This window comes from Nylanderia fulva, unplaced genomic scaffold (assembly GCF_048542155.1).
Source record: "Nylanderia fulva isolate GAGA-0341 unplaced genomic scaffold, ASM4854215v1 Scaffold305, whole genome shotgun sequence".
In the NCBI taxonomy this organism is placed as follows: domain Eukaryota; kingdom Metazoa; phylum Arthropoda; class Insecta; order Hymenoptera; family Formicidae; genus Nylanderia; species Nylanderia fulva.
Genome location: NW_028190374.1, coordinates 52,198 through 76,365, shown reverse-complemented (window position 1 = coordinate 76,365; position 24,168 = coordinate 52,198). Strand labels below are relative to the sequence as shown.

General features: G+C 31.5%; 4 protein-coding genes across 12 annotated transcripts; 2 read left to right on the top strand and 2 right to left on the bottom strand.

Annotated features, from left to right (window-relative positions):
• Positions 1-1,917: 1,917 nt before the first annotated feature.
• On the top strand, positions 1,918-13,144 carry alpha-Man-IIa (alpha-mannosidase 2). 5 transcript variants are annotated; one of them, XM_029320263.2, is made up of 8 exons: positions 1,918-2,141; positions 2,852-3,040; positions 3,314-4,671; positions 5,139-5,477; positions 5,809-6,117; positions 6,798-7,329; positions 7,643-7,795; positions 8,145-13,144. In XM_029320263.2, the coding sequence occupies exons 2-8, from the start codon at positions 2,912-2,914 to the stop codon at positions 8,727-8,729; spliced, it is 3,405 nt and encodes a 1,134-aa protein (XP_029176096.1). In that variant the 5' UTR covers positions 1,918-2,141; positions 2,852-2,911; the 3' UTR covers positions 8,730-13,144. The 5 variants fall into 5 exon arrangements, with proteins under 5 accessions (XP_029176096.1, XP_029176097.1, XP_085340801.1 ...); XM_029320264.2 differs by having other exon boundaries at positions 2,741-3,040; XM_085484675.1 differs by lacking the exon at positions 1,918-2,141 and adding an exon at positions 2,149-2,273.
• Positions 8,055-13,750, bottom strand: Naa40 (N-alpha-acetyltransferase 40). The gene is made up of 4 exons (XM_029302692.2): positions 13,528-13,750; positions 13,059-13,444; positions 12,603-12,761; positions 8,055-8,862 (listed from the first exon to the last, which is right to left on the bottom strand). The coding sequence occupies exons 1-4, from the start codon at positions 13,531-13,533 to the stop codon at positions 8,784-8,786; spliced, it is 630 nt and encodes a 209-aa protein (XP_029158525.1). The 5' UTR covers positions 13,534-13,750; the 3' UTR covers positions 8,055-8,783.
• Positions 13,751-16,681: 2,931 nt separating this feature from the next.
• Positions 16,682-19,094, top strand: LOC114930840 (uncharacterized). The gene is made up of 2 exons (XM_029302698.2): positions 16,682-17,215; positions 17,366-19,094. Exon 2 carries the CDS (start codon positions 17,397-17,399, stop codon positions 18,309-18,311), a length of 915 nt encoding a protein of 304 aa, XP_029158531.1. The 5' UTR covers positions 16,682-17,215; positions 17,366-17,396; the 3' UTR covers positions 18,312-19,094.
• Positions 19,095-20,253: 1,159 nt separating this feature from the next.
• On the bottom strand, positions 20,254-23,828 carry LOC114933679 (uncharacterized). 5 transcript variants are annotated; one of them, XM_029306279.2, is made up of 6 exons: positions 23,528-23,828; positions 23,087-23,257; positions 22,218-23,019; positions 21,341-21,987; positions 20,776-20,890; positions 20,254-20,698 (listed from the first exon to the last, which is right to left on the bottom strand). In XM_029306279.2, the coding sequence occupies exons 2-6, from the start codon at positions 23,220-23,222 to the stop codon at positions 20,476-20,478; spliced, it is 1,923 nt and encodes a 640-aa protein (XP_029162112.1). In that variant the 5' UTR covers positions 23,223-23,257; positions 23,528-23,828; the 3' UTR covers positions 20,254-20,475. The 5 variants fall into 5 exon arrangements, with proteins under 5 accessions (XP_029162112.1, XP_029162110.1, XP_029162111.1 ...); XM_029306277.2 differs by having other exon boundaries at positions 23,626-23,828; XM_029306278.2 differs by having other exon boundaries at positions 23,653-23,828.
• Between the last annotated feature and the right edge of the window lie 340 nt (positions 23,829-24,168).

Sequence of the window (24,168 nt, the reverse complement as noted above, 5' to 3'; positions counted from 1 at the left end):
AAAATACTTATATTAATTTTATATTAATATATTGTATATTAGTTTTACTTGTATTCATAAACATATTTATTTCATCAATAAAAATATTTTCTGTTAATAAAAAAATTGTCTACATTAATTTACAGCGAAGTAAACCAAAACAAAATCAAAAATCTACATTTATATGTCTTCCAATTAACGTCTATTTATTATCTATCAAAGCTCCATGAAATATCTATGATTGCTCCATATTACGTCCAAATTGCTCCATGGTATACTCCATATTACGTCCATACAATATCCATGAATACGTCTAATGGATGTTGAATGGATATATGAATTGCGGAACTGTGGATGTCTAGTAGACGTCTATAGGAGGTTTCGTGGACGTCTAATAGAGGTTTTGAATTTCCTTGATGGATGTCTAGTGGACATCCATTAGAGGTTTTTGTTCCGTGTGGGTAGAATTTATTAATTTTATGATTCATTCACCATTGTGTGATTAAGATATTTATTCAGACGATTCATCATTTTAACTATTCCATAAATAAGATTATACAATTTCAAACATATTGATTATAAGATTCACACATTGATCAATAGATTTGCACACATTAATTATATTTCGCATTTATCGTTCATACCGTTAGGGTTGTAAGAGATGGCGACGACTAGTAATTTATAGGTATACGCTTGTTGTGTTGGATTGGTCGCGTTGCTAGTCCCTAGACTAGTTACAACTAGAAGATTCCCTATGCTGGTATTACTAACGATAAATGATAAAGACGTCTAATTCAAAGTTAAATCATTCTCAAAATAGTTAATTATATAGGTTCTTGCAAGAAATGATATTAAAGCGAAAAAATTAGAGTTTCGACCAATGGCAGGACGTCACAGTGCACTCCACCTTTTTTCTGGTTTGCGTCGATTCGCCATGTTTTTGAGTGGAACCAATCAGATGCAAGATCAGTATGATGCTCAGAGACGAATACTGTGGTCACAGTGTCACATATATGTGAATGTCTAATGTGCAATAAATGTACGTTTACAAAAATTATATTTTTTTTACATTATTATTTTATTTAAGTTATGAATATAAAATTTTTAACAATAAATAATAATCGGATTATTTATAAATTTGTGCTTAAACTAGATACAATAAAAACTAGGACACTTTAATAGTTGATATGCTAGTGGGCCACCCAAAAACATGGCAGATAATCAGAAATGAAAGATCAAAAGTGCCAACAGAGAGTCGACATACTGGTTCTACTATGATCGTGTCTTGCACCAAGTAATTTGTGTTGACGCGCGCTTGCAATGGTCAGAAGATGGCGAAAAAACCACGTGACTTTAAGAGCCAATCAGAGTTGGCGCATCTCTTATTATAGGTTTTTAGTCCAAACTCAATGTCCGACGAAGTAAAACGGGGAGTACACACTTTTGTATAGGCGCACAAGCGTAAGCATAATAATCTTGATTGGTCTATAAACTTATGCATAAGAAATTCAACCAATCGAATTTCTTATGCATATGCTTATGCGCTTATGCAAAAGTATGTGCTCCCCGCTTTAAGTTCGTTGCGTTCGGTCACTGACGAGGTACTGTTAAAGACTATCGGCTTTGGGTAAATTTTTGTCTCTATCAAGTGGGCCCAGTGGGCCCGGCATCGGTCGATAATCATGACAATAAATAGCTAATAAAAACATTCTATTTGTTCTACTATATTGTAAATTATAATTATAAAGTTTATATTCAATATAATTAATAATTAAATATATATATAAGTATTTATATATATAAAATAGGAATTTGATAGTTACCGACATCGTACTGACAGGCCTATTTAGTAGGCGACACAAACTCCCGTAAAGCCGTCGGTCTTTAATAGTACCTCGTCGGTGGTTCGGTGCTGGACGGAGAAAAATGAGTATTTTCCGTAATCATTTTTTTCTTCTTCATAAAAAGTAAAATATTAAAATTATAAAAGATAATTAGTGCAAAATATAAAATTTTTTAAATTTAATGAAAACACGTGTCAATTCTCACCTGTTTGTATACGCGGTTGCGTCCAATTTTAATTGAGACACATTCCGACTTCTTTTTAGAAGAGTCGAAGTATGCCTACTTTAATTTCAACACACTCATTAATGGAAAAAGAGGTATGGTAATTTAAAATGAATGTGCCGTCTGTGTCATCTAAAAATAAAGCATATCTCTGTAAAACAGTTAAATTGTGTCTGTTTTTCTTTCAACACTTAAAATGGAAAACGAAGTGTGTCAAATTGAGATGAGTATGTCGCTTGTGTCGCCTAAAAGGAAAACAGCCAACGAGCATCTGTTTTTGACATTTGACAGTTGCGCATCACATTTCTAAACTGTTGCTGAAAGATCACAAGTGTGTCTGATTACTAAATCGATTGAAAATGATTAGAAATAAAAAATAAAAGCAATCATATGCATATATACATATATATACATATATATATATATATATATATATATATATATATATATATATATATATATACATATATATACACACTGATATATTTTTCTGCGACGACGAAGTAAAATGCAGTAAAATAATCGTCGCAGATGGCAAGATAATTTAACGAATAAAGTATTAAAGGAGACTCGGAAACGAGTTTATGTGATTTATGAGATTTATTATCTCAAGCTCAAGAAGAATTCACCGAATTTCACTGCAAATTAAAAATTTACAATTTAGAATTATTATTTCTAACGTAACCTTTTGTAGACAAATGTAGATTTGGCAAGTAGAGATTAGATAAGGTTTACACTTGACATTTGAATTAGCACATAGGTCAAAATTAGCTTAAATTATTATTGTGCTTTTGATGATTACAAGAAAAAAAAAGTGAACTGAAACGTTTAACTTGATGCGAGGAGAAGAAAGATCTATAACAAAATGAGAACCAGAAAGACCATTGCCATTCTTGGAGTGGGTCTGATCCTTGCTTGTTGCATAATGATCTATCTGATGATGGATCTGACCCTCTTTCCACCTGGACAAGATTCTAAACTTTCCATAAATGATGTAAGTTATAGCAGTGCCTTTTTTTAACATAAATTATTATTGTTATACTAAGTTTTATTTTCTCAATAAAATATGCTAGTACTCCCTTCTTTTTAATATAAACTATTATTTATATTATACTAAATTTTATTTTATCAATAAAATGTACTAGCGCTGCCTTCTTTTTAATATATAAATTATTATTTTTACTATACTAAATTTTATTTTATCAATAAATGTGTTAGCATACACTAGATTTGTGACAAATTGTAAAAATTATTTACTCTTTTCCAGAATCAGTGGCTCCACTTTGAAAACAGACTCGCAAAATTGGAAAAGGATTTTGACAAGCATCACAAAGTCATGAATGCTCTACAGGAACAGGCAGCAAAAATCAAACACAATTTTATACCAGTTGTACAAACAGTCAACCGCTCAAATAATTATGATGCCATTGTTCCACACCTGGGAAAGAGCCTCATGTGTAACTTCAATATTCAAAAGGTTCCAGAAGTCGACATACAAATGTTAGAGCTGTACAAACAATTGGAGTTTGATAATACGGATGGTGGGGTTTGGAAGCAGGGCTGGAATATCGTCTATGATGAGAAACAGTGGCACCCTAACAGAAAGCTGAAGGTATTCGTCGTGCCTCATTCGCATAACGACCCTGGATGGCTAAACACTTTCGAAAAGTATTATATATTCCAAACCAGAAGCATATTGAACAATATGGTGACCAAACTGAGCGAAGACAGGAGACGCAAGTTTATTTGGGCAGAAATATCATTTTTTAAGCTCTGGTGGGACGATCAGTCCAAGGTCATCAGAGACGAGGTGCGTCGTCTGATACACGACGGACAATTGGAAATTGTGTCTGGTGGATGGGTCATGCCAGACGAATCCGTATCGCACTGGATCGCTCAGCTGACCCAATTGACCGAGGGTCATCAGTGGCTCAAGTATAATTTGGATTACACCCCGAATTCTGGCTGGGCCATCGATCCCTTCGGCCTCTCTCCCACCATGCCGTATCTCTTGAAGAGTTCGGGCTTGGAGAACCTATTGATACAGAGAGTTCATTATTCGGTGAAGAAGAAACTAGCCAGGGACAAGAATCTGGAGTTTCGCTGGAGGCAATTGTGGGACAGCGATGGCTCCACAGAACTGTTCACTCATGTTATGCCGTTTTACAGTTACGACATTCCTCACACATGCGGACCAGATCCGAAAGTGTGCTGCCAATTCGATTTCTACAGGATGCAGAACTTCGGGCTGAGCTGTCCATGGAAGATTCCACCCAAAACCATCACCAATGCTAATGTGGCAGAGAGGGCTATGCTCTTGTTGGATCAGTATCGCAAGAAAGCGCAGCTTTTCAAGACCGAGGTGGTTTTCGCGCCTTTAGGCGACGACTTCAGGTATACACATGTGGCTGAGTGGGAGGCTCAGTACGATAATTATCAGAAGCTCTTCAACTACCTGAATGAAAATCCGCGCCTGAACGTTCAGATACAATTTGGAACTCTGAACGATTACTTCGAGGCGGTCAGGGAGAAGCGCAACCTGAATGAGTTTCCGACTCTCTCCGGCGATTTCTTCACCTATTCCGACAGGGATGATCATTATTGGAGCGGTTACTATACTTCTAGGTAGAAGAATCTTATATCTTTTAGGGATGATGAATAATATTATAATCTTTGAACAACGACAAACTGCAATTTTTGTTCTCGGATGTGAGATTTTTCTTTTGGAATTAAAATTTTCGCCACTAGAGGGCGCTTTCAAATATGTTTAAAATGAAATGTGTTAAAAATTGAAGGTGAGGATGAAAAAAGTCTTTGTATTTTAAAGCGTTTCTTGATGGCGAAAAATTGCATTTATATTTTTTATACTTTTAATTCTTAAATTTCTTTCCAATAAAATATTGATAACTTAAATTAGAGAATTATTTTCTATTTTTGAAGCAATAAAATTATCAAACTCAAATTTCAAAATTAAAAACAGATCTAATCTAGCGAAATTATCTCTACGCGGAATTGCTAAATCATCTGTATTTTCAATTCCAAAAGAAAAATGTCCTGCCCAAAAAATTGTGTTTAATTGTGTTATCTTTCAGGCCTTTCCACAAACGATTGGATCGTGTATTACTGGCTTCCTTACGAGGATCAGAAGCATTGGCCGCTATAGCCTGGGCCAAAGGTAACGATCAATTGGTGGAGGGAAACCTCGCGTCCCGTTTGAGCAAGGCCAGAATGTGGCATTCCCTGTTTCAACATCATGACGGAGTTACTGGAACTGCCAGAGACAATGTTGTGATAGATTACGCCCAAAAGATGATAATGGCGTTGAACAACTCTGCTCATGTACTTCAACAATCTATTGCTCATTTGTTGAAAACTCCGCAAGTATCGCCCATAGATACGGAAACTGTGTATTTCTCATTAGACGAAACTAGGTACGAGAATAAATAACAATAGATCTCGTTTTTTGCAGCTGAATTGGCTAGTTCAAAATTTATCTGTGGGTTTGTTCTTTTTAGCTAAACTAGTTACTAGTTCAGAGTTTATCTCTTTCTTTCCAATGTGGAGTAAGAAAGAAACTCTGAACTAATGCAACCAGTTCAGCTGAAAAGAATAGACTATTTTATACTCCTCATTGGAAAAAAGAAGATAAACTCTGAACTGGTGCAGCCAGTTGTTCAGCTGAAAAGAACAGAACCTAATATTTCCTAATATTAGTAACAAGTAAAAGATATATGTACAAATGTATATGAATCTTTTTTTAAGGTCGCATCACACGAGTGCAGGTGAGAAGCACGTTCTTAATCTGGGTGACGATAACCCTTCGAGAAAGATTATCTTGTACAATTCTCTCCCGAGGCAGAGGACGAAGGTGCAAACTTTGATTGTATCAACGCCGTTTGTCAGAGTTACAGATCGAAGAGGTCAGATCGTCAAGTGTCAAGTGTCCCCGGTTTGGATCGGTTCGGCCGCATTGTCTGCGGCCAGATACGAGCTATCGTTTTTAGTCACCGTACCAGGATTTGGTATCACTACTTACATAGTTCACGCGCTGCACAAGACATCGTACACGAAGTAAATGCGATAAAAATGTTTATGATTAAAAAAAAGGAAAATACAAGGTATCCAATTTCAAATGAGCCAAATATCTCAAAATATATGAAAGATATGGGAAAAAATTGTGACCTTGGATCATTTGAAGGTTATATGAAAGTTACTTAATTTCCTAAATGGAAACCCTTATTTAAATGAGCCAGCCAAATATCTCAGAAAGTATGAAAGCTACGGCAAAAAATTATGTGACCTTGGATAATCATATGAAAGTCACTTAATTTCCTAAATGGAAACCTTTATTTTTTAACGCACATTCTTATAGCTTATATCAAAAGCTTTTCAAAACACTATAATAAAACTTTTTTCCGTCAAGTATTTTTCGAGTTATGGGGCAAGATATTTTGTATTTTATGTTAAAATACTATAAATTTCAAGTATTATAATTTGAAGAGCACTGAATGAAAAAATACTTTATTATAGTGTTTTGAAAAGCTCTCAAGACATGCTACAAGAATACGTATTAAAAAAATAGGGGTTTCTATTTAAAAAATTGAAAGTGACCTTTATGTGACCTTGAAATGATTATAATATGGATCATTATTCTTTCTGTATTTTCCTTTTTTTATTACCTTATGAATTAATAAGAGATTTAATGCATGCTCTGTTAGAGACTCATCTATTCTTCTATTCTTTTTAAACAGGGAAGTGTATCCAGCTAATGTCACCATCTTCAATACTGACATTACCCTTTTGTCGGTGCCTGGTTTCGGTCCTCTGACGATTCTACCGCACATGCAAGAGTTCTCGATCAGTCAACGACCAGAATTGTCCGCCTCGTTTGGGAAGTCTGGTCTGTTGAAGGCTCTGCGAGTCGGCAACGTTACGTTTCCTATACACTTGGACTTCGTGAAATATGGCACCAGGGGCTCCGGCAAGGACAAAAGTGGCGCCTATTTATTCCTGCCCGACAAACCGGAACCGGATCCGGTGTTTATGGACAGTAGGACGATCGTTCACCTGGTGACCGGACCAATCCTGTCGAGGGTGTTCATAGAATTGGCTCACGTGCGACATACCTGCACGTTGTTTAATTCTCCTGGTAGCGACGGACTCGGATTGCACATATTAAATGAGGTCGACATAACGGAAATGCAAAATTATGAGCTTGCGATGCGTTTCAACACGGATATCGCATCCGGCGATCAATTCTTCACGGATCTAAATGGGCTCAATGTAATTTTTTATGTTATATATTTATTATATGTATATACAGGATGATCAACAAATATGAAGACTCTTGAATAATTCAGAAAATATGCAAGATAGAAAAAAATTTTTTAAATGTATGACCTTGAACAGCGTCGTCAGTCACTTTAAAATTTTTAAATGAAAACCCCTATTTTTTATTCGTGTAGCTTAGCTAGAGAGCTTTCCAAAACACTATAATAAAATATTTTTTCATTCACTATTCAGAGGTCTCTATATTTTTTGAACACTATATTTGTTAGAGATGTACTATATATATATATATATATATATTTTTTAGATGATCCGACGACAAAGATTCCCTAAGCTTCCCACACAAGGCAATTACTATCCAATGGCAGCAAGTGCATATATAGAAGATAAAAGAGTTAGATTAACAATCTCCACAGCGCAGCCATTAGGTGTAGCCTCTATGGCATCTGGTCAACTTGAGGTAAATCATATAAACTTGATCTTGTCAAAAACTTGACGCATAAACAAAAATATATAAATTTAAAAAAAAAAAAGGTATATAAAATAACATGTCAATTTTGAGAAATTTGCAAAAAAGGGGTATCCTTTTGAGGGATGAAAATAACTAACAACATTGTCATTATATGGCAAAATTCGTGAAAATAGCCCTTTTTCAACATCTAAAAAATTATAAGAATTGATTAGTCTCGTTTCAGTGAATTTTTTCTTGAACAACACTCTTCTATTAAAAAAATGCGCTTTATTTGATGTGTTCACATGAAAAATTTATTAATGTACATATATGCTGTGTGTATGATTTTTATAAATAGATCATGCAAGACAGAAGATTACTCCAGGATGATAATCGAGGATTGGGGCAGGGCATAATGGACAATTTGCTGACAAATCACATGTTCACGTTGACCTTGGAAAGGAAGGAGGGCACTTGTCCCTCTGCTGTACCATCGGTTAATCATCCAGCGGGACTGTTGTCTCTAAGTGGCCACTTAGCTTCGGAAGAGTTGCTGCATCCAATTGTGGCTCTGCATCCGCGAAATTCTCTGTCATTCGACCTGCACGCCCACTTCTCGCCCCTTCGATACGATCTTCCAGTAGACCTAAACATCGTCAGTCTTCGTGTGTTTCCCATTCCCGAAGGCGCCGGCAAGGGCGTTGGTATGGTGCTGCATCAGTCGGCCTTGGACTTTTGCTTCAACAACTCCCATCTGCGACACTTCAACGTCTCGGAATCGGGGGAAATCGACTTGACCAAGTTTCTCAACGACATGGAAGACTGGACTATAAGTAAAGCGCCTCTTACGTTCCACAATGTGGGTCCGTCTCTGAAATCGCCTATTGTAAATTTGTGCCCACATCAAATATTGCCGATTTTGTTTCACAAGACGCAGTCTTAAATCATTAGGAGACAAGGAAAATATAAAAGAAAAACTCAGTCTTGTATCTTCTTCTTATCCACGAAAACATTGTTTGCTCAAGATTATATAATCCAAGTACGCTGAGGTCGGACTTGAGTTGTCTAATTTAAATCTGAAACACAGTATTAAGACTCATTAGAAATTGTTATCGTTTTCGATCGAAGATACGAACGTAGTTGCATACAACAAGTATAATGTTTAAATATGTACATTATTTGCTAGTCAAACTATAGCGATAGGAAAGCTATCCTCTTCGAAATTACACATATAATGTGTATTTCCCAGATGGGGAGATTTCAATTAAAAATCATTTTTAATTGAAATCTTACGTAAAAATAATTTTCTAAAAAACGATATCGAAATAGGCTCAAAATTTGCCTAATATCGATTTTTATATTTTTGAAAATGTTCAAAATCCAGAAAATTTTGAAAATGCAAGAAAATCTCGTTTTGCAGTAAATATTATATTATTTTCACAAAGTTTCGTGAATTTTGGTTAATTAAGCTTCATATTCGAGTTTTGCAGGTTCAAAAATAAAATGAACCGATGATTTTCTACGTCTCTTTTCAGGCAAATTTTTACCTTATTTCAACATCGCTTTTTGCCATTGGATTTAATGTTTATTATCACTTATATTTTAGTAAACTTATAATTTAAGTAAACTATATTATTTTGGATAATAATCCTATAATTTAGTAGCATTTCCAAGTTAAGATAAAATAAGTGCAAAGAGAAAATGTTTATTATTACTTATATTTTAGTATTTTTTTTCTTTAGTTTATATAAACTATATTAAAATATTATTCTAGATAATAATCCTATGATTTAGTAGAATTTCTAAGTAAAAATAAAACAGAGCAAAAAAGAAGAAATTCAAAACAATACAACTGATAATGGGAGCATTTGATAATTGATAGAATGTCAAATCAAGTATTTTTGAAGAGACAATCTATAAATATCCGGGAACATCGCATTTTGCTACTATAAAATTAGCTGCTCAATTTGTTATTATTTAAATCTCAAATTAATAAATTAACATTTTACATTTTGTATAATAAGAAATATAATTTTTATATTTTATGCATTTAGTTTTTAAAACATTTTATGCTAAAAGAGATATTGTTATAAGATTTATGACTGAATATTTATTTATGAATTAATTAATGTAACATTCTCACGGTACATTTAGCATGTTAAATGTGATTCTTCGAGTTGATCTCTGATATAAAAAAGGCTACATTAAGGTTCCTGGCTTCTCATCGATTATATTGGAATTGTGACATCAGAGGCAAGAAAACACACGCTAAAAGTTCTTAGATACAATTTCGAAATAAAAAGATAAAAATGACATAAGAATTTTCGTATACTTTCTCGCTTCTCACGTCACAATCTAACATGCGACGAGGATCCAGGGGTTTTAAGTACGAAATATAGTTCAAACAATTACATTTAATATTAGTTGAGTGAGAATATGACAAAAAAATTAGTATAATGAGAAACTATTTCTTTATCAAAAGAAGTACTTTGATACTAGTCAATTATAGATTCTATAAGATAGATTTGGATTCCACGGAAATTTTATACTTGGACTACATTGTACACACATTAGTATGAAAAATATTGCTAACAATTCTAGGATAATAAAAAAAAAGAATAAAAATTTTATGTACAGGGTGTCCTGTACGAAATTGCTTAAATTAACTAGCTATCATTTTTTAATGCATGCAGTTATTGAAAAAATCAAAAATGTGTTGGAAAGAGGAAAATCTGCAGTTTTTCATAGATATAAATAAAATGTTTGTATACCAGTTTAGTTGAAAAAAGTAATGAAAAAAGTACTAATAATCACATAAAATCATATAAACTAAAAAAAGTAATGAAAAATACTAATAATCACATAAAATCATATAAACTAATGATAAATATTTTCAACAGTGCCGGATTTAAAATAGTTATTAAAAGAATCATCATTAAAAATGACACGTTAGAAATAGTTTTTACGAGTTTTCGTAAAAGAACAGAATTTTGTACAAATCCAAATGGAGCGCACTTCGAAAATATTTATCATTACATATGTTATTATTAGTACTTTTTTTATTACTTTTATTATTACATATGTGATTATTAGCACTTTTTCATTACTTTTTTAAATAAAATAAACTGGTATACAAACATTTTATTTAAAGTGTAAGACAGGCAATAAGAGCCAATCGCGGAAGACAGCGTTATCCCAACAAAACTAAATTTTTTCGTTAGAATTAAATATCTGTGCACAAGGCACCAAATTTTACTTGGTCACGGTCAAGATTTTAAAATATGAAATAATCTCATTTTTGAGATTTAATTTCAATAATCCTTTAACCCCTCTACGGAAATAAATAAATAAATGCAAGAGAAAAATATAGATCCAAAAGTCGCTGAATCGGGAATCGAATCCGAGACCTTTCGCTTGCCGGGCGACTGCTCTTCCAACTGAGCTATTCAGATCCTTTCGATTCTATACTTTTCTCTGTTATATATATAATAATGTTGATAAACAAACGCCTTTAAGCCAGCGTGTATAAGTTAAGAGTATAACAAGGCTCTGTAATATAAATATAAATTTAAAGTGTAAGACAGGCAATAAGAGCCAATCGCGGCAACATTTATACATTAAACATTTTATTGTTATCCATTAAAAACTGCAAAGGAGAATGTTAAAAAAAGTCGATTTCCCGACTATCGATGGAACCTAAAATTCGAGTTCCATGGGTATCTATGAACCATATAAGATGTAAAAATGGTGACCTTTTTTCCTAGAGACCTGGGGAAAGTATTGAAAATCTATCAGAACTCTATTGAAAATAGCGTCATTCGATCGATCTGAAGATAACTATAAAATCGATAACATGGGTGAATTTTTCATCAAACCAAGTTCTGGTTAAGCACTTATATAGTTTTCCAAATCAATAATGTTTTAATATCGGGATCGCAAAATTCAAGATTGTGGATCCAATATGGTAGATCAGTATTGAGAAAAACTAGATTCGAGGATATAGTTACTTCCGAATAAAAGATCTGATTCCACATTCAAATACATTATGTTTTTTAGTTTTTTATTTAAATATTTTTGTTTCATTTTGAATAAAATTCTTTAGTTTTAACATAGAAAATATGAGAACTATTAATATTCTCTATGTTAGAACTAAAGAATTCTATTCAACAATAAAATGTAAGTAATTGTGAGCAATCAATTGAGAAACAAAAATATTTAACAAACAAATAAACAAATTAAAAAACAATGTATTTGAATGTGGAATCAGATCTTTTATTCGGAAGTAACTACATCCTGGCATCTAGTTTCTCTCAATACTGATCCACCATATTGGATTCGCAATTTTGAATTTTGCAAACCCGATATTAAAACATTATTGATCTCAAAAACTATTTGATAAGTGTTTAACCAGAACTTGGTTTGATTGAAATGTCATCCATGTCATCGATTTTAGTTGTCTTCAGATCGATCGAATGACGCTATTTTCAATAGTTTTGACAGATTTTCAATACTTTCCCCAGGTCTCTAAGAAAAAAGACCATCATTTTTATATCTTATATGGTTCATAGATACCTATGGAACTCGAATTTTAGGTTCCATTGATAATCGGGAAATCGACCTTTTTTAACATCCTCCTTTCCTCTTTTAAACACAATTTTTTGTTTTCTCAAAAACTGCATACATTAAAAAATAACAGCTGATTGGTTTCAGCAATTTTCTATGAGACACCCTGCATAATGTCAACAAGAGATGTTATTAAAAATATTGCACACACAGTGCTGATCTATTTGTAATGGTACTGATAAATTTTCATTACCCAAGTGTATAGAAGAATTGTATCGCCGATAGATTGCGTTTGAAAACTGTTAAAACAATTTTCAACATCCGATTCTGATTCGCCATAGATTCCAGAGCCGACATCATAAAACGGCCAAGTCCTTTACGTCTAATCACAGGTTCCAATTGTAATTCATAGCTATATACATACATATAAATATTTAATTTATATCACAGTTTTATTTTAAATATGTGTGTGTGTGTGTGTACGTGCGTACTCTGCGTATTCTTTAAGGTTTAGAGCTCAAGGTCAATTCCTTATGGTTTAGGGCTCAAGGTCAATTCCTTAAGGTTTAGAGTTCAAGGTCAATTCCTTAGGGTTTAGGACTCAAAGTCAATTCCTTAGGGTTTAGGGCTCAAGGTCAATTCCTTAAGGTTTAGGGCTCAAGGTCAATTCCTTAAGGTTTAGAGCTTAAGATATACTTAATATACATACCAATATAATACTACATCGCCATTGTCAATGTCGAAGCGAAAATGTGAGAAGCCTAAAAACTTGTCATTACACGATGCTATCAAGTACCAAGCCGTCTCTTCTGTTAATTCAGTCTGTTTCTCAGCTGCATCCCAGCCCCAAGAGGACTGTTTATACATGTCCTTCATGTTTCTCTCCATAATATCGAACACCCAAGAGAGACATTCTGGCTGCGCGTCCTTGGCTCTGACGCAAGATAATTTTATTGTACAATCCTTTGTGATGTATTCATGGCATTTTTCTAAAGTCTCTAATGGATCTGTCAAGGCATTTGCTTTGTTGATCAATTGTTGTTGCACCGCAGCCTTGTCGGCCAAAAGCTGACGCCTTGTCTTTCTAGCTTTTTTCTAGAACATAAAAAAAAACTCGAAATCAAATACTACCCCTGATAATAATTTTCTAATGCGCGAGCGTTTAAATTAACACCAACCTTCATAATTAATAAGTATTACAAAATTGTAAATATTCTGCTTTTCACATTCAAACACTGCAGATTACATGTAATATTCGGAAAATTATTTCCTGTAATATTTCATATGCTGTAACAACGAAAGAATTAATAATTATGAAGTTTTCTTTGTCTTTTTCTTTTTTTGAGTTAAACCACGCCGGATAGCTTGATGTTAAGGTTAGGTATTAGGTTTAGTTCGCAATAAGTAATTCAAGCCTTTAAGCCTTAAGAAATTGACCAATCATGGTCAAGTATGAAAATACTCGACTGTAATTAGTTAATTTTTGAGGTTTAGGGCGGATTCACACTTTGGCAGAAAATAGAAAAGCAGAAGCCAATCAGAATTCGCGTTGACAGTAATGCTAAAGCGGGGAGCACACACTTTTAGTTTTGTGAAGTTAGCCAAAATTAGATTTTCGAAGTTTCAATAATTGGAATCAATAGTTGGTCTTTTATTGATCATTGTTGGTCATATTTTAGCTTTTGTTGGTTATTAGTTTGATTGTTATCAAAAAAATAAATATCGAGGTGCCGTCACATGAGGCGTAACTTGCGTTAAGGGTCGACAGGCGACATGGTGGAGACGCCTATTGGCCGGCCGGGAATTACAGATTCTTATTTTCCAAATATTAGCCAAAATATTGAATGAATTTTATTAAATTTAGGATATTCTTAATCAGTAAGCTCATTTGTAGTCCTCTAAAGAGCTATTTTATAAAAAAAAGATAAAAATAAAAATTTTTAATAAACTTGGGGGAATGCGCAGCTAGAAACGGGTAAGGTTGGGTTAGCCGCGAGTCCGTATTTTATTTATTATAAATTTTTAAGAGCGAAAATGTAATATCCGGCCTTTTAGAGGACTGCTTTATTATATAAAGAATATATTAAAAAAAAATTCACGAAGTTATGTCACTTATTTTATGAAATATCTGGACAATAAGATTCTCACTAGATTCATAAGAAGCAGGGGAAATTTCTGTGGTAACATACTGACTGCTTGACAAGGAGAGAGCATCATTCCATCTTTGTCTCTCTTACATCGCATATGTAGTAGCGTCCATGTAGGTACAAACACTAATACGTGAGCACACGGATGCAAATATTGAGAGATAATGTCAGCAAAAAGGCTATCATATTATTTTTATTTTTTTGTATATGTATGCATATGTAAATAAAGAACAAAAATAAAAACTATTTTAAATAATAAGAATCTATTTGTGTATGTGTGTGTAATTAAAAATTAATAAAAAAATATTTTTAAATATTTAAAAATATTTTTTCAAGATTAATTAAGGAAAAGAATATTTTAAATATAAAAAAATATTTTAAATATTCTTTTTCAATTAATTTTTAAAAATATTTTTATATATTCAAATACTTATTATATTATATAAAAATTATTGTGAATTATACTCATTGGAGTAATAATTATTGATTAAAGCTTGTTATGGCACAAACTGAACATCTGGTACATTGTCTGTATAATATTTTACTTATTTATAAAATGTATTTTATAAATAAATAAAATATATATATATATATAATATATAAGATTATAATATATAAGATTATAATATCCCATACAGCACAGATTATTGCAATTATATTGCAGCAACGTTGCAATGTTGCAAGTTGTAATGCAACATTATAAAGACATTGCAGAGATATATGTAAGTGCACAAAATTCCAGCACACTTGTAGCAACATGACATTAATATTTCGGAAATATTGCATGTAATCCAAATTCTATAATTTATATATTGTAATATATATAAATTAACTACAATGTATTTTCATTAATGATTTATTTACATTTATATACCTGTATATGCAACATTAGTTTATGGTTGTAATAACAATGCATTATTGCAAACTCATAACATATATTGCAATATTGTTGTAATATTTTGTTGCAATCTTCCAAAAAGCGGACATTTTAATATTGCTGCAATTCAACAGCAATGATGTAGCAACATTTTGTAGTGAATTTGCAATATTGCAATATTGCGGTGAAAGATTGTTGTAATGTTTTTGCAATCTATCGGTGCTGTATGGATAAGATTATTGATGTTACATTGTATAATTCTCATTTCTTTCTCTCTGCTACATAAGTACTTATGACGTGAAAGAACTTACGAGTAACGTATGATGGCTCAATGCAAGAATATTTAATCACGTAAAAAACTTGAGTTCAAATATATCAATATCAATTTTTTTTATAATATATTGGAATATAGAAAATCATAGAAATATGATTTTTATATAGGCGATAAACTTAAAAATTTGAAAATATTTTAATCATTTTACAACTACACATACTATAAATATATATAAATGCAAAATAATTCCGTAAATAAATTTCAAGTAATAAATCAATTGCACACATGCACACAGCTGGTATGTAGATTTTTATTAAATTTATTTTTAAATTTATTTTCTGAATTATTTTACACTTATACATAGTGTATGTAGTAAAAATATTTTTAATATATTAAAAAATTTTTAAATCGCCGAAATATATTTTTTTATCATTTTTCTATATTCTAATATATATGTATATATATATATATATATATATATATATATATATATATATATTATAAAAAAATTGATATTGATATATTTGAACTCTAATTTATATACTGGATGATATACTGAACATCCTTGCATTGATTATACATTACTCAACGTTCTTCCACGTTATAAGTATTTGGAGCAAATTATACAATAGCATCAATAATCAAAAAGAAATCAAGAATAATCAACATATCCCTTATATAATATATATATATATATATATATATATATATATATATATATATATATACGCACATATGTGCATAACCATTATACAAAATTTCCAAAAAGTGGGTGCTTATTAGCCTTGCTGCGCTACAGCCTTCTGCTACGGAAGGCCAGAAAGCATTTTCAGGCGGCATCTCGCGTATACCGGCACGGTAGAGGAACAAGGAGAACACGTGATTATCGGTCCTTGTCTCTCTACGGTGTGTCTGCGTGAGTAATGCAATAGTGTATGTACGTGTACAGACATGCACCACTACATAAAACCCGAGAATTGGTTTCTCGGCGTTGGCAACACTGAAATCGGAGTTTCGCGTTGTCACCGCGCAAGGTCTCCAACATCAATTCGGAGTTTGGCCGGCCGACCTGTCGACCCTTAAAAAAAATTATTAATTACAAAAAACCTAATTTGTCACAAACTTTAAAAACAGACTTACAATTAATCACAAACGATTTACAAACGAAATATATTCAGAAAAAGTGAAAATAATCATATTTTATAATTTTTGTCGGCTAGCTTTATGTAGGTGCAATTGGAGTTATGTTTGACGGTTGTGGATTGACCAATCAGAATGAAGTAGCTTACGTCTGGTTGGTCGATCAACAATCATAACTCTAATCACATAAAAAAATAAAAAAAAAATAAATTACAAATACGTGAATGTGGGATGATATGCGATGGCCTGTTTCACGCAAACTGGATTCTTTTTCGTTCCTTTTCACTGGATTATGTAACGATATGAATGTATGTAACAGCTGATTTAATAAAAATGAGCGGTGACCGATGATCGAAACGAAAAAATTCAAATCCAGAAGGTCGGAGACATCCGATTATATAAAATACGTACTACGGTTCGGGATTGACGTAAGTTTATATCTTCATTTTATTTATAGATCATTAGTAATATCGCGTAATAATTTCAATTCGTAAATTTTCCATTTGATACGAGCGATTTATCTATCATGTCGATTAAAGCTATGTTGATATTAAATTAAATATCTTTACATTTTTCAGTCTTATCGTCCTGTAGAAGGGATCTAAAGAAATGGCTGAGGAGGAGAAGGCCGTTCCTTCATCCATGACTCAGTGCTACGAAAATTACATTATAGTCGACGTGGGTGCCAATTTAACGAATAAGAAATACAGTCGTGACCTAGACAGTGTGGTGCAAAGGGCGAAGGATGCTGGTGTGCAGAAGATCATGGTGATAGGTGCCAGCTTACGTTCCAGCAAGGAAGCTCTGAGGCTAACCAGAATATATCCTGGCACGCTCTATTCAACAGCGGGCATCCATCCACACGACGCCAAATCCTGGGAGGACACGGATACTTTGCACGAATTGGAAAGCATAGCGAATAACATAGAATGTGTTGCGATTGGGGAATGCGGCTTGAACTACAGTCGCGACTTCTCAGCCCCGGAGATTCAACGTGCTGTGTTTCACAAACAAATCGAATTAGCCTGCACTTTAAACAAACCTCTGGTGATACACGAGAGAGGTGCACAGAAGGATGTGCTAGAGGTCCTGGGTCAATATAAGAACCGTCTACCTTCAGTTCTAATTCATTCCTTCATTGGCACCGCAGAGGAGGCTCAGACCTATCTGGATCACGGCTTCTACTTGGGTATCACGGGTTACTTGTGCAAGGACAAATCTGACAGCGGAATCAGACAGCTGCTGGAAGCTGGACAGGCGCCCTTAGACAAGATCCTGATAGAGACCGACGCCCCGTTCATGTATCCCAACACCAGGGCTAGCAAGTTACCCGCGCATGTAAAGGATGCTTTAACAGAACGGTCCACGATGTTCCTCCAGCGTTATTGCACTTTCCAGCGTAACGAACCGTGTGCCTTGCCTGCGATCGTAGAGATGGTGGCGGCGTTTATGCAAACCACTCCGGAGCAGGTTGCGCTGGCTACCGCTTTTAACGCGTTAAAATTATTCGGTTTGAATCAATGATAATATATTCGAATCTAACGAAATTGTGTGTAAAATGGTACTAAGTTGGTGCTATGGAGTTTTATTACGATTTTTAAATGTATAAAGCTTCAAATTTCGAGTCTTCATCCATTTCTTCACACTTTTCTTTCTTAATCAAAGAAATGATATAGTTACATCCCAGATAACAAACGTACGTCATTAAATGTCAAACTGACATTATTAAATGTTAAAATGACGTCATTTTGATGTTTAATGGCGTCAGTTTGACATTTAATAACATCAGTTTGACATTTAATGACGTCATTTGACGCTTAATGATGTCATTTGACATTTAATGATGTCAGTTTGATATTTAATGACGTCATTTTGACGTTTAATGACGTCAGTTTGTTACTTGGGATAATAGTTGAAAAACTTGTTTAATAAATACCTGCTTGTAGAATAACGAAGTTAACACAATAAAGTTTACTTATAATAAGTTTATATAAGCTAGAGAAATGTATGTTTTACATATATTTTTATGTATATTATCATATATATAACATTGTTAAATTATATATGTACTAGATTAGAATATTTTTATTATATTGAGATTTGTGAATTTCTCTTTTTTAATTTTCTTTTTTATAAAATGCCGATTATTGAAGTATACATATAATATATATGTATATATATGTAGATACAAATCTATAAAATCCAGTATTATATGTTTCATTGTTAATATGATATAAATATTTTTGTACAAATAAATTATTATAGAGATTATTTTTTCTTTAAATATTGTCAGATATTGTTTTTTTTACTCATGATAAATTTTATTTATAATTTGAAAGATAAAAACATGTATATAGAATTAAAAAATCAATTGATATACTATAATATATTATATATTTTACAAAATATAAATTTTTTTAAACTTACAAAAATTTTCAAATCTCAAAAATTAAATATCTTAAGTTTTATTATTTTAAAAGTTAGTTTTAGTAACATTTTCTCTGTACATGTTATTTATATACATATATATATATATATATATATATATATATATATTTCTATAAAAAAATTAAAAATTAAAATTGACATTTAAAATTAATATTTTAAATATTATTATTGATAAATATTCGATAAATTATAATATTTCATTTTTATGTAATTTTGATGTAGAGCAAAAAATCAATTTTGACACATTTTTCACAAAATTTTAAAGATTTTCGTTTTTTCTTACACCAAAAAACTAATACATAAATGAAAAGAAAATTTTAGTATAAATCAGCCAATATTAGAATAACATTATCACGTACTTATTCTAATTTATAATTTTTTAAATATATTTTTGCATTGTGTGTGTGTTGTGTTTTAAATTTAATTTTAAAAGATTACACAATAATTTTACATACAACAGTTTTCATCAAGGTTTCAATAAACTTTAGTTGAGTAATTTTTTGGAATTAAATTTTTTGTAAAATTCGACAAGTTTGTAAATATCTAAAATCTAAAATAATGTTTCGTAAGTTTATTAATTTTTAAAATTACTTTTTTCCTAGTATTTAATTATAATTTATTATGAAAATTTTGATATTAAAATATATTAATTATTCACTAAACTTTATTCACATTTTCAATGAATTCCTTATAATTTCAATTTTTCAGAACATCATTAATATATATATATATATATATATATATATATATATTAATAATGAAAATGTGAAAATAAAGTTTAGTGAATAATTAATATATTTTAATATCAAACTTTTCATAATAAATTATAATTAAATACTAGGAAGAAAGTAAAAAGTAATTTTATATATATATATATATATATATATATATATATACACACATACACACACATCAATTAAAAGAAATACATTTCATCATTAACTATAAATATTGTAAAATAATTGTTTTATTATATATATAATCTCATTTCAAAATTTGTAATTCAATAATAAAAAGCTAATCATAAAAGCTCATTTTTATTAACATTTTTTTTCTAGCTATGTATTATTTTACATTTGTGTTATTATTTTTACACATTTTTAAATCAATTATTCTATTACATATTTTTTTATTTACGAAGCTATTATACATTAATAGCTAATATCTAATATGAAATGTTTACAATAAATTCACATTTTTAGGGGGACAATGTATTTTATAATATTGATTACAAAATATTTCAATTAGCTGAAACTGAAAGATCTTCACATTTCAGTCTTATAGCTTGCATCAAATAGGGAACCCTTTCGTGTTCGGGTAACTTCATCCAGGAACCAGAATTTATTGCAATTGTATTGGATTTTGTTAACGCCTCTGCAGATTTTATCTTTAGCAGCCATGTACTTTTCAATCTTTGTGAATTCATAGCATACGCAACATCTGGTAAATTGAAGATAAGCATTCTGAAATATAAAATATCTATCAGCAATGAGTAAAATGATTAAATAATGTTAATTAAATAAATTGGAAATGTTCTTACATTTGACTTTCACTTGGAGTTTGTATATCCTCGACATAAATCGTGTTAGTCTCGCTGCACGTAACTGTATTAATTGCAATAGGATATCCACCTTTCCTCATTACAACAACATGATCTACAGCGAATAATATTTTAGATTATTCATAATCTAAATAACTTAATAATTATTGTAAAATTATATATATATCTATATAATTTTAAGATTGTGTATGCAATTAATTTATTATTCAATAAATTAAATTAAAAAAAAAATTAATAAAAATAAAAAATTATAAATAATAAAATAAAGATTATTTTTCTTTTAACTATTTCAATATATTTATATAACACTTAAGAGTATGTATGCAATTAATTTATTATTTAATAAATTAAATTAATTAAAAAAAATAAAAATAAAAAAGGTATACATAATAATAAAATAAAAAAATTATTGTTCTCAACTATTTCAATAATAAAAAAATTATTTTTTTTAACTATTTCAATAATAAAAAATAAAAAAGAATTTTCTTAACTTGACAAATTAGTAGCAATAAAAAAAATTCAGTTCGAGTTCACTCATACTTACCAATATAATGGCCAAGTCTTGTTCTTACATCATTGTGAACGTACTGCGGTCCACCTAATGCTAGTTCTAATGCAGCTCTTACGGAATATGTAGGAAAAACTGGGTTAGCAGCAACAGTCGCGTATTCAAGTAATTCGTACGGTGGCCAGGATCCATTGTACATAGGATACAATGTTTTAACACTTTGATATAAAAGTAACAGTTCTCTAGCATAAACATTCCTCATTATTTCATTGTCGCTCCTTATATTCTGAGAAAAAACTTTATCGAGCAATTTTGGACTATAACAATCTAGCGCGATTAAATGTAGAACAAATCTGATCATGGATCTCCTGAAAGGTCTATTCTCCACCTCGTTCGCTAATATCGCGTCGCGTATAGTGTCCCAGAATACCGGCTTGTAATCGGCATTGGTGAATCCTTCCAAGAAAATGGATAGTTTAAAATATGGCGCATCCTTTAATAGATTCGGCTCTTCGAAGCATTTCGCTGCTAGATATTCCAGAAGGGATATGTGAGCGTAATTTAGATCGTTCAATAGTTTGAGCAGCTGAATTCCGCTAGTGAAATTGATGTTTGAGGATAATGCTGAGTTCACACAAGCATCCACCAGTGTCTCATCGTAGAACTTGTATCCATATTCTTTGCTGTAACAATATAAATTATGAATATCTCATTTTTTATAATTATGTAATGTAATTAAATAATGTAATTATATAATGTAATTAAATAATACAATTATATAATGTAATCAATATCTCACTTTTTATAATGTAATCATATAATGTAATTGAATAATATAATTATATAATGTAATTAAATAATATAATTATATAATGTAATTAAATATCAAAATTATTAGAATTTTATAACGAACTTCTTTCCAGTAACGAACACCAGCTTGTTCAGTATCTTAATTATGTCCTGAACGTTCAATTGTTTTGCATTGGCTGTGAGGATTGTTCGTACTTTGGATAATACGTCGAAAGCTATGGGAGGTAGATGAGACTCGAAACAGCACAAACTGTGGAAGATGGACCGAGCTGTTTGCACATCCAGATTATTTTTACATTTCATATTTTTCCACAGCGAGCTGAGTATTATATCTTGTATCATTGGATTATTTATATTATTTTCACTTATAAATCTTAAGGACCATGTTAATAGAAGTATATCATCCGAATCCAACTTTGTGGGCAGTTGCGCTTCAAATACCAGAGGCAGAGCTATCAGTAGTGCTTCTTGTAATGGTGTTCTATCCATTTTCCTTAATAAAAAAACTATAAAGATTATATCTCGAAGAGATATCTCATTTATGTTTGTGCGAATCATTTGCAATAGCGATTGAGTCAAAATATTGTTGGTAGGAATTTGAAAATATGTGAATACTTTTAAACTTTCAATAATATCATTCATGTTCATCAATCTAATGTCCTTGTTCAGCACTTCACATAAACGTATGAAGCCTACGTGCTCTCTGATCATTTGCACATCTCTCACATTCTTAGATGCTCTGAATAACGTAGACAGTGTATCGACAACATCGTGCACAGTCATATTTGTATAATTTGTTGCTGCTTCCTCCAAGATTTTCATTGGTCTGTGTGGTATTCTGATATTATTGGATATACGATTCCTTTTTGTTGTTAACAACGTAAAGTCCTCCAGTTGTGTGTAATCTGAAAGGAAAAAAAGACTGCTGTACTATACTTATACCATAATTATATATCCAAATTGCTCGATTACCTGTCAAATCAGTGCTATATATTCGTAATGAACTTATACTTGAAACCAATTGAGACGGTGTTACATAATTTGACAAGGCTGTACAATTACGTACTATAGGGTAGAGTCGCAGCAAGCTCTTTAGAGTCCTGTCCATATTATATACAGTTATGTGGTTCTGTAGCAATAATCCTGTAAAAATTATAAAATAATATTGTTTCACTATTGTCACTGAAATTTTATTAATTTCACAAAATAAAATTTTCACAAATTGAAAAAATTTCATTAAGAAATATAGATCAGATAATCTGACATCTGAAATATAAGCTAAATACTCTAGTGTTAAACAAATATATAAATATATACCGGCATATAAAATTTAAATAATAAAAAATAAAAGGTTAGAGACTCTTAGACAAAATTCTTTATATAATTACACTATTATTGATATTTATTTCGTACTTTGGGAAATTATTAATAATATAAATGGCGATATATAGAAAAAAATATTTATATATAAATGAAAAATTTATTTCCTTTTTTTAATCGCATGCACATGCCTTGAACAAAATAAGAAGCATGTATACTAGTTAAAAACCCTAGCATTCTATAGGTCTGTTCTTTTCAGCTGAACAGGGGGTCGATTGTGTAACTTTTTCTAAAGTAAAAACGTGAAAAGTGAAAAATTTCCACCAATCACGCATTGATTTTAAGGGTCGGCAGTACACCCAGGCAAACTCCGAATTGATATTGGAGACCTCGTGCGGTGACAACGCGAAACTCCGGTTTCAGTGTTGCCAACGCCGAGAAACCAATTCTCGGGTTTTATGTAGTGGTGTATGTCTGTACACGTACATACACCACTGCATCGCTCACGCGGACGCACGTAAGAGAGACAAGGACCGATAATCACGTGTTCTCCTTGTTCCACTACCGTGCCGGTATACGCGAGATGCCGCCTGAAAATGCTTTCTGGCCTTCCGTAGCAGAAAGCAGTAACGTAGCAAGACTAATAAGCACCCATTTTTGTAAATTTTATATATGCTTATGCACATATGTGGATATATTATTTATATATAAATATATATATATATAAAATATAC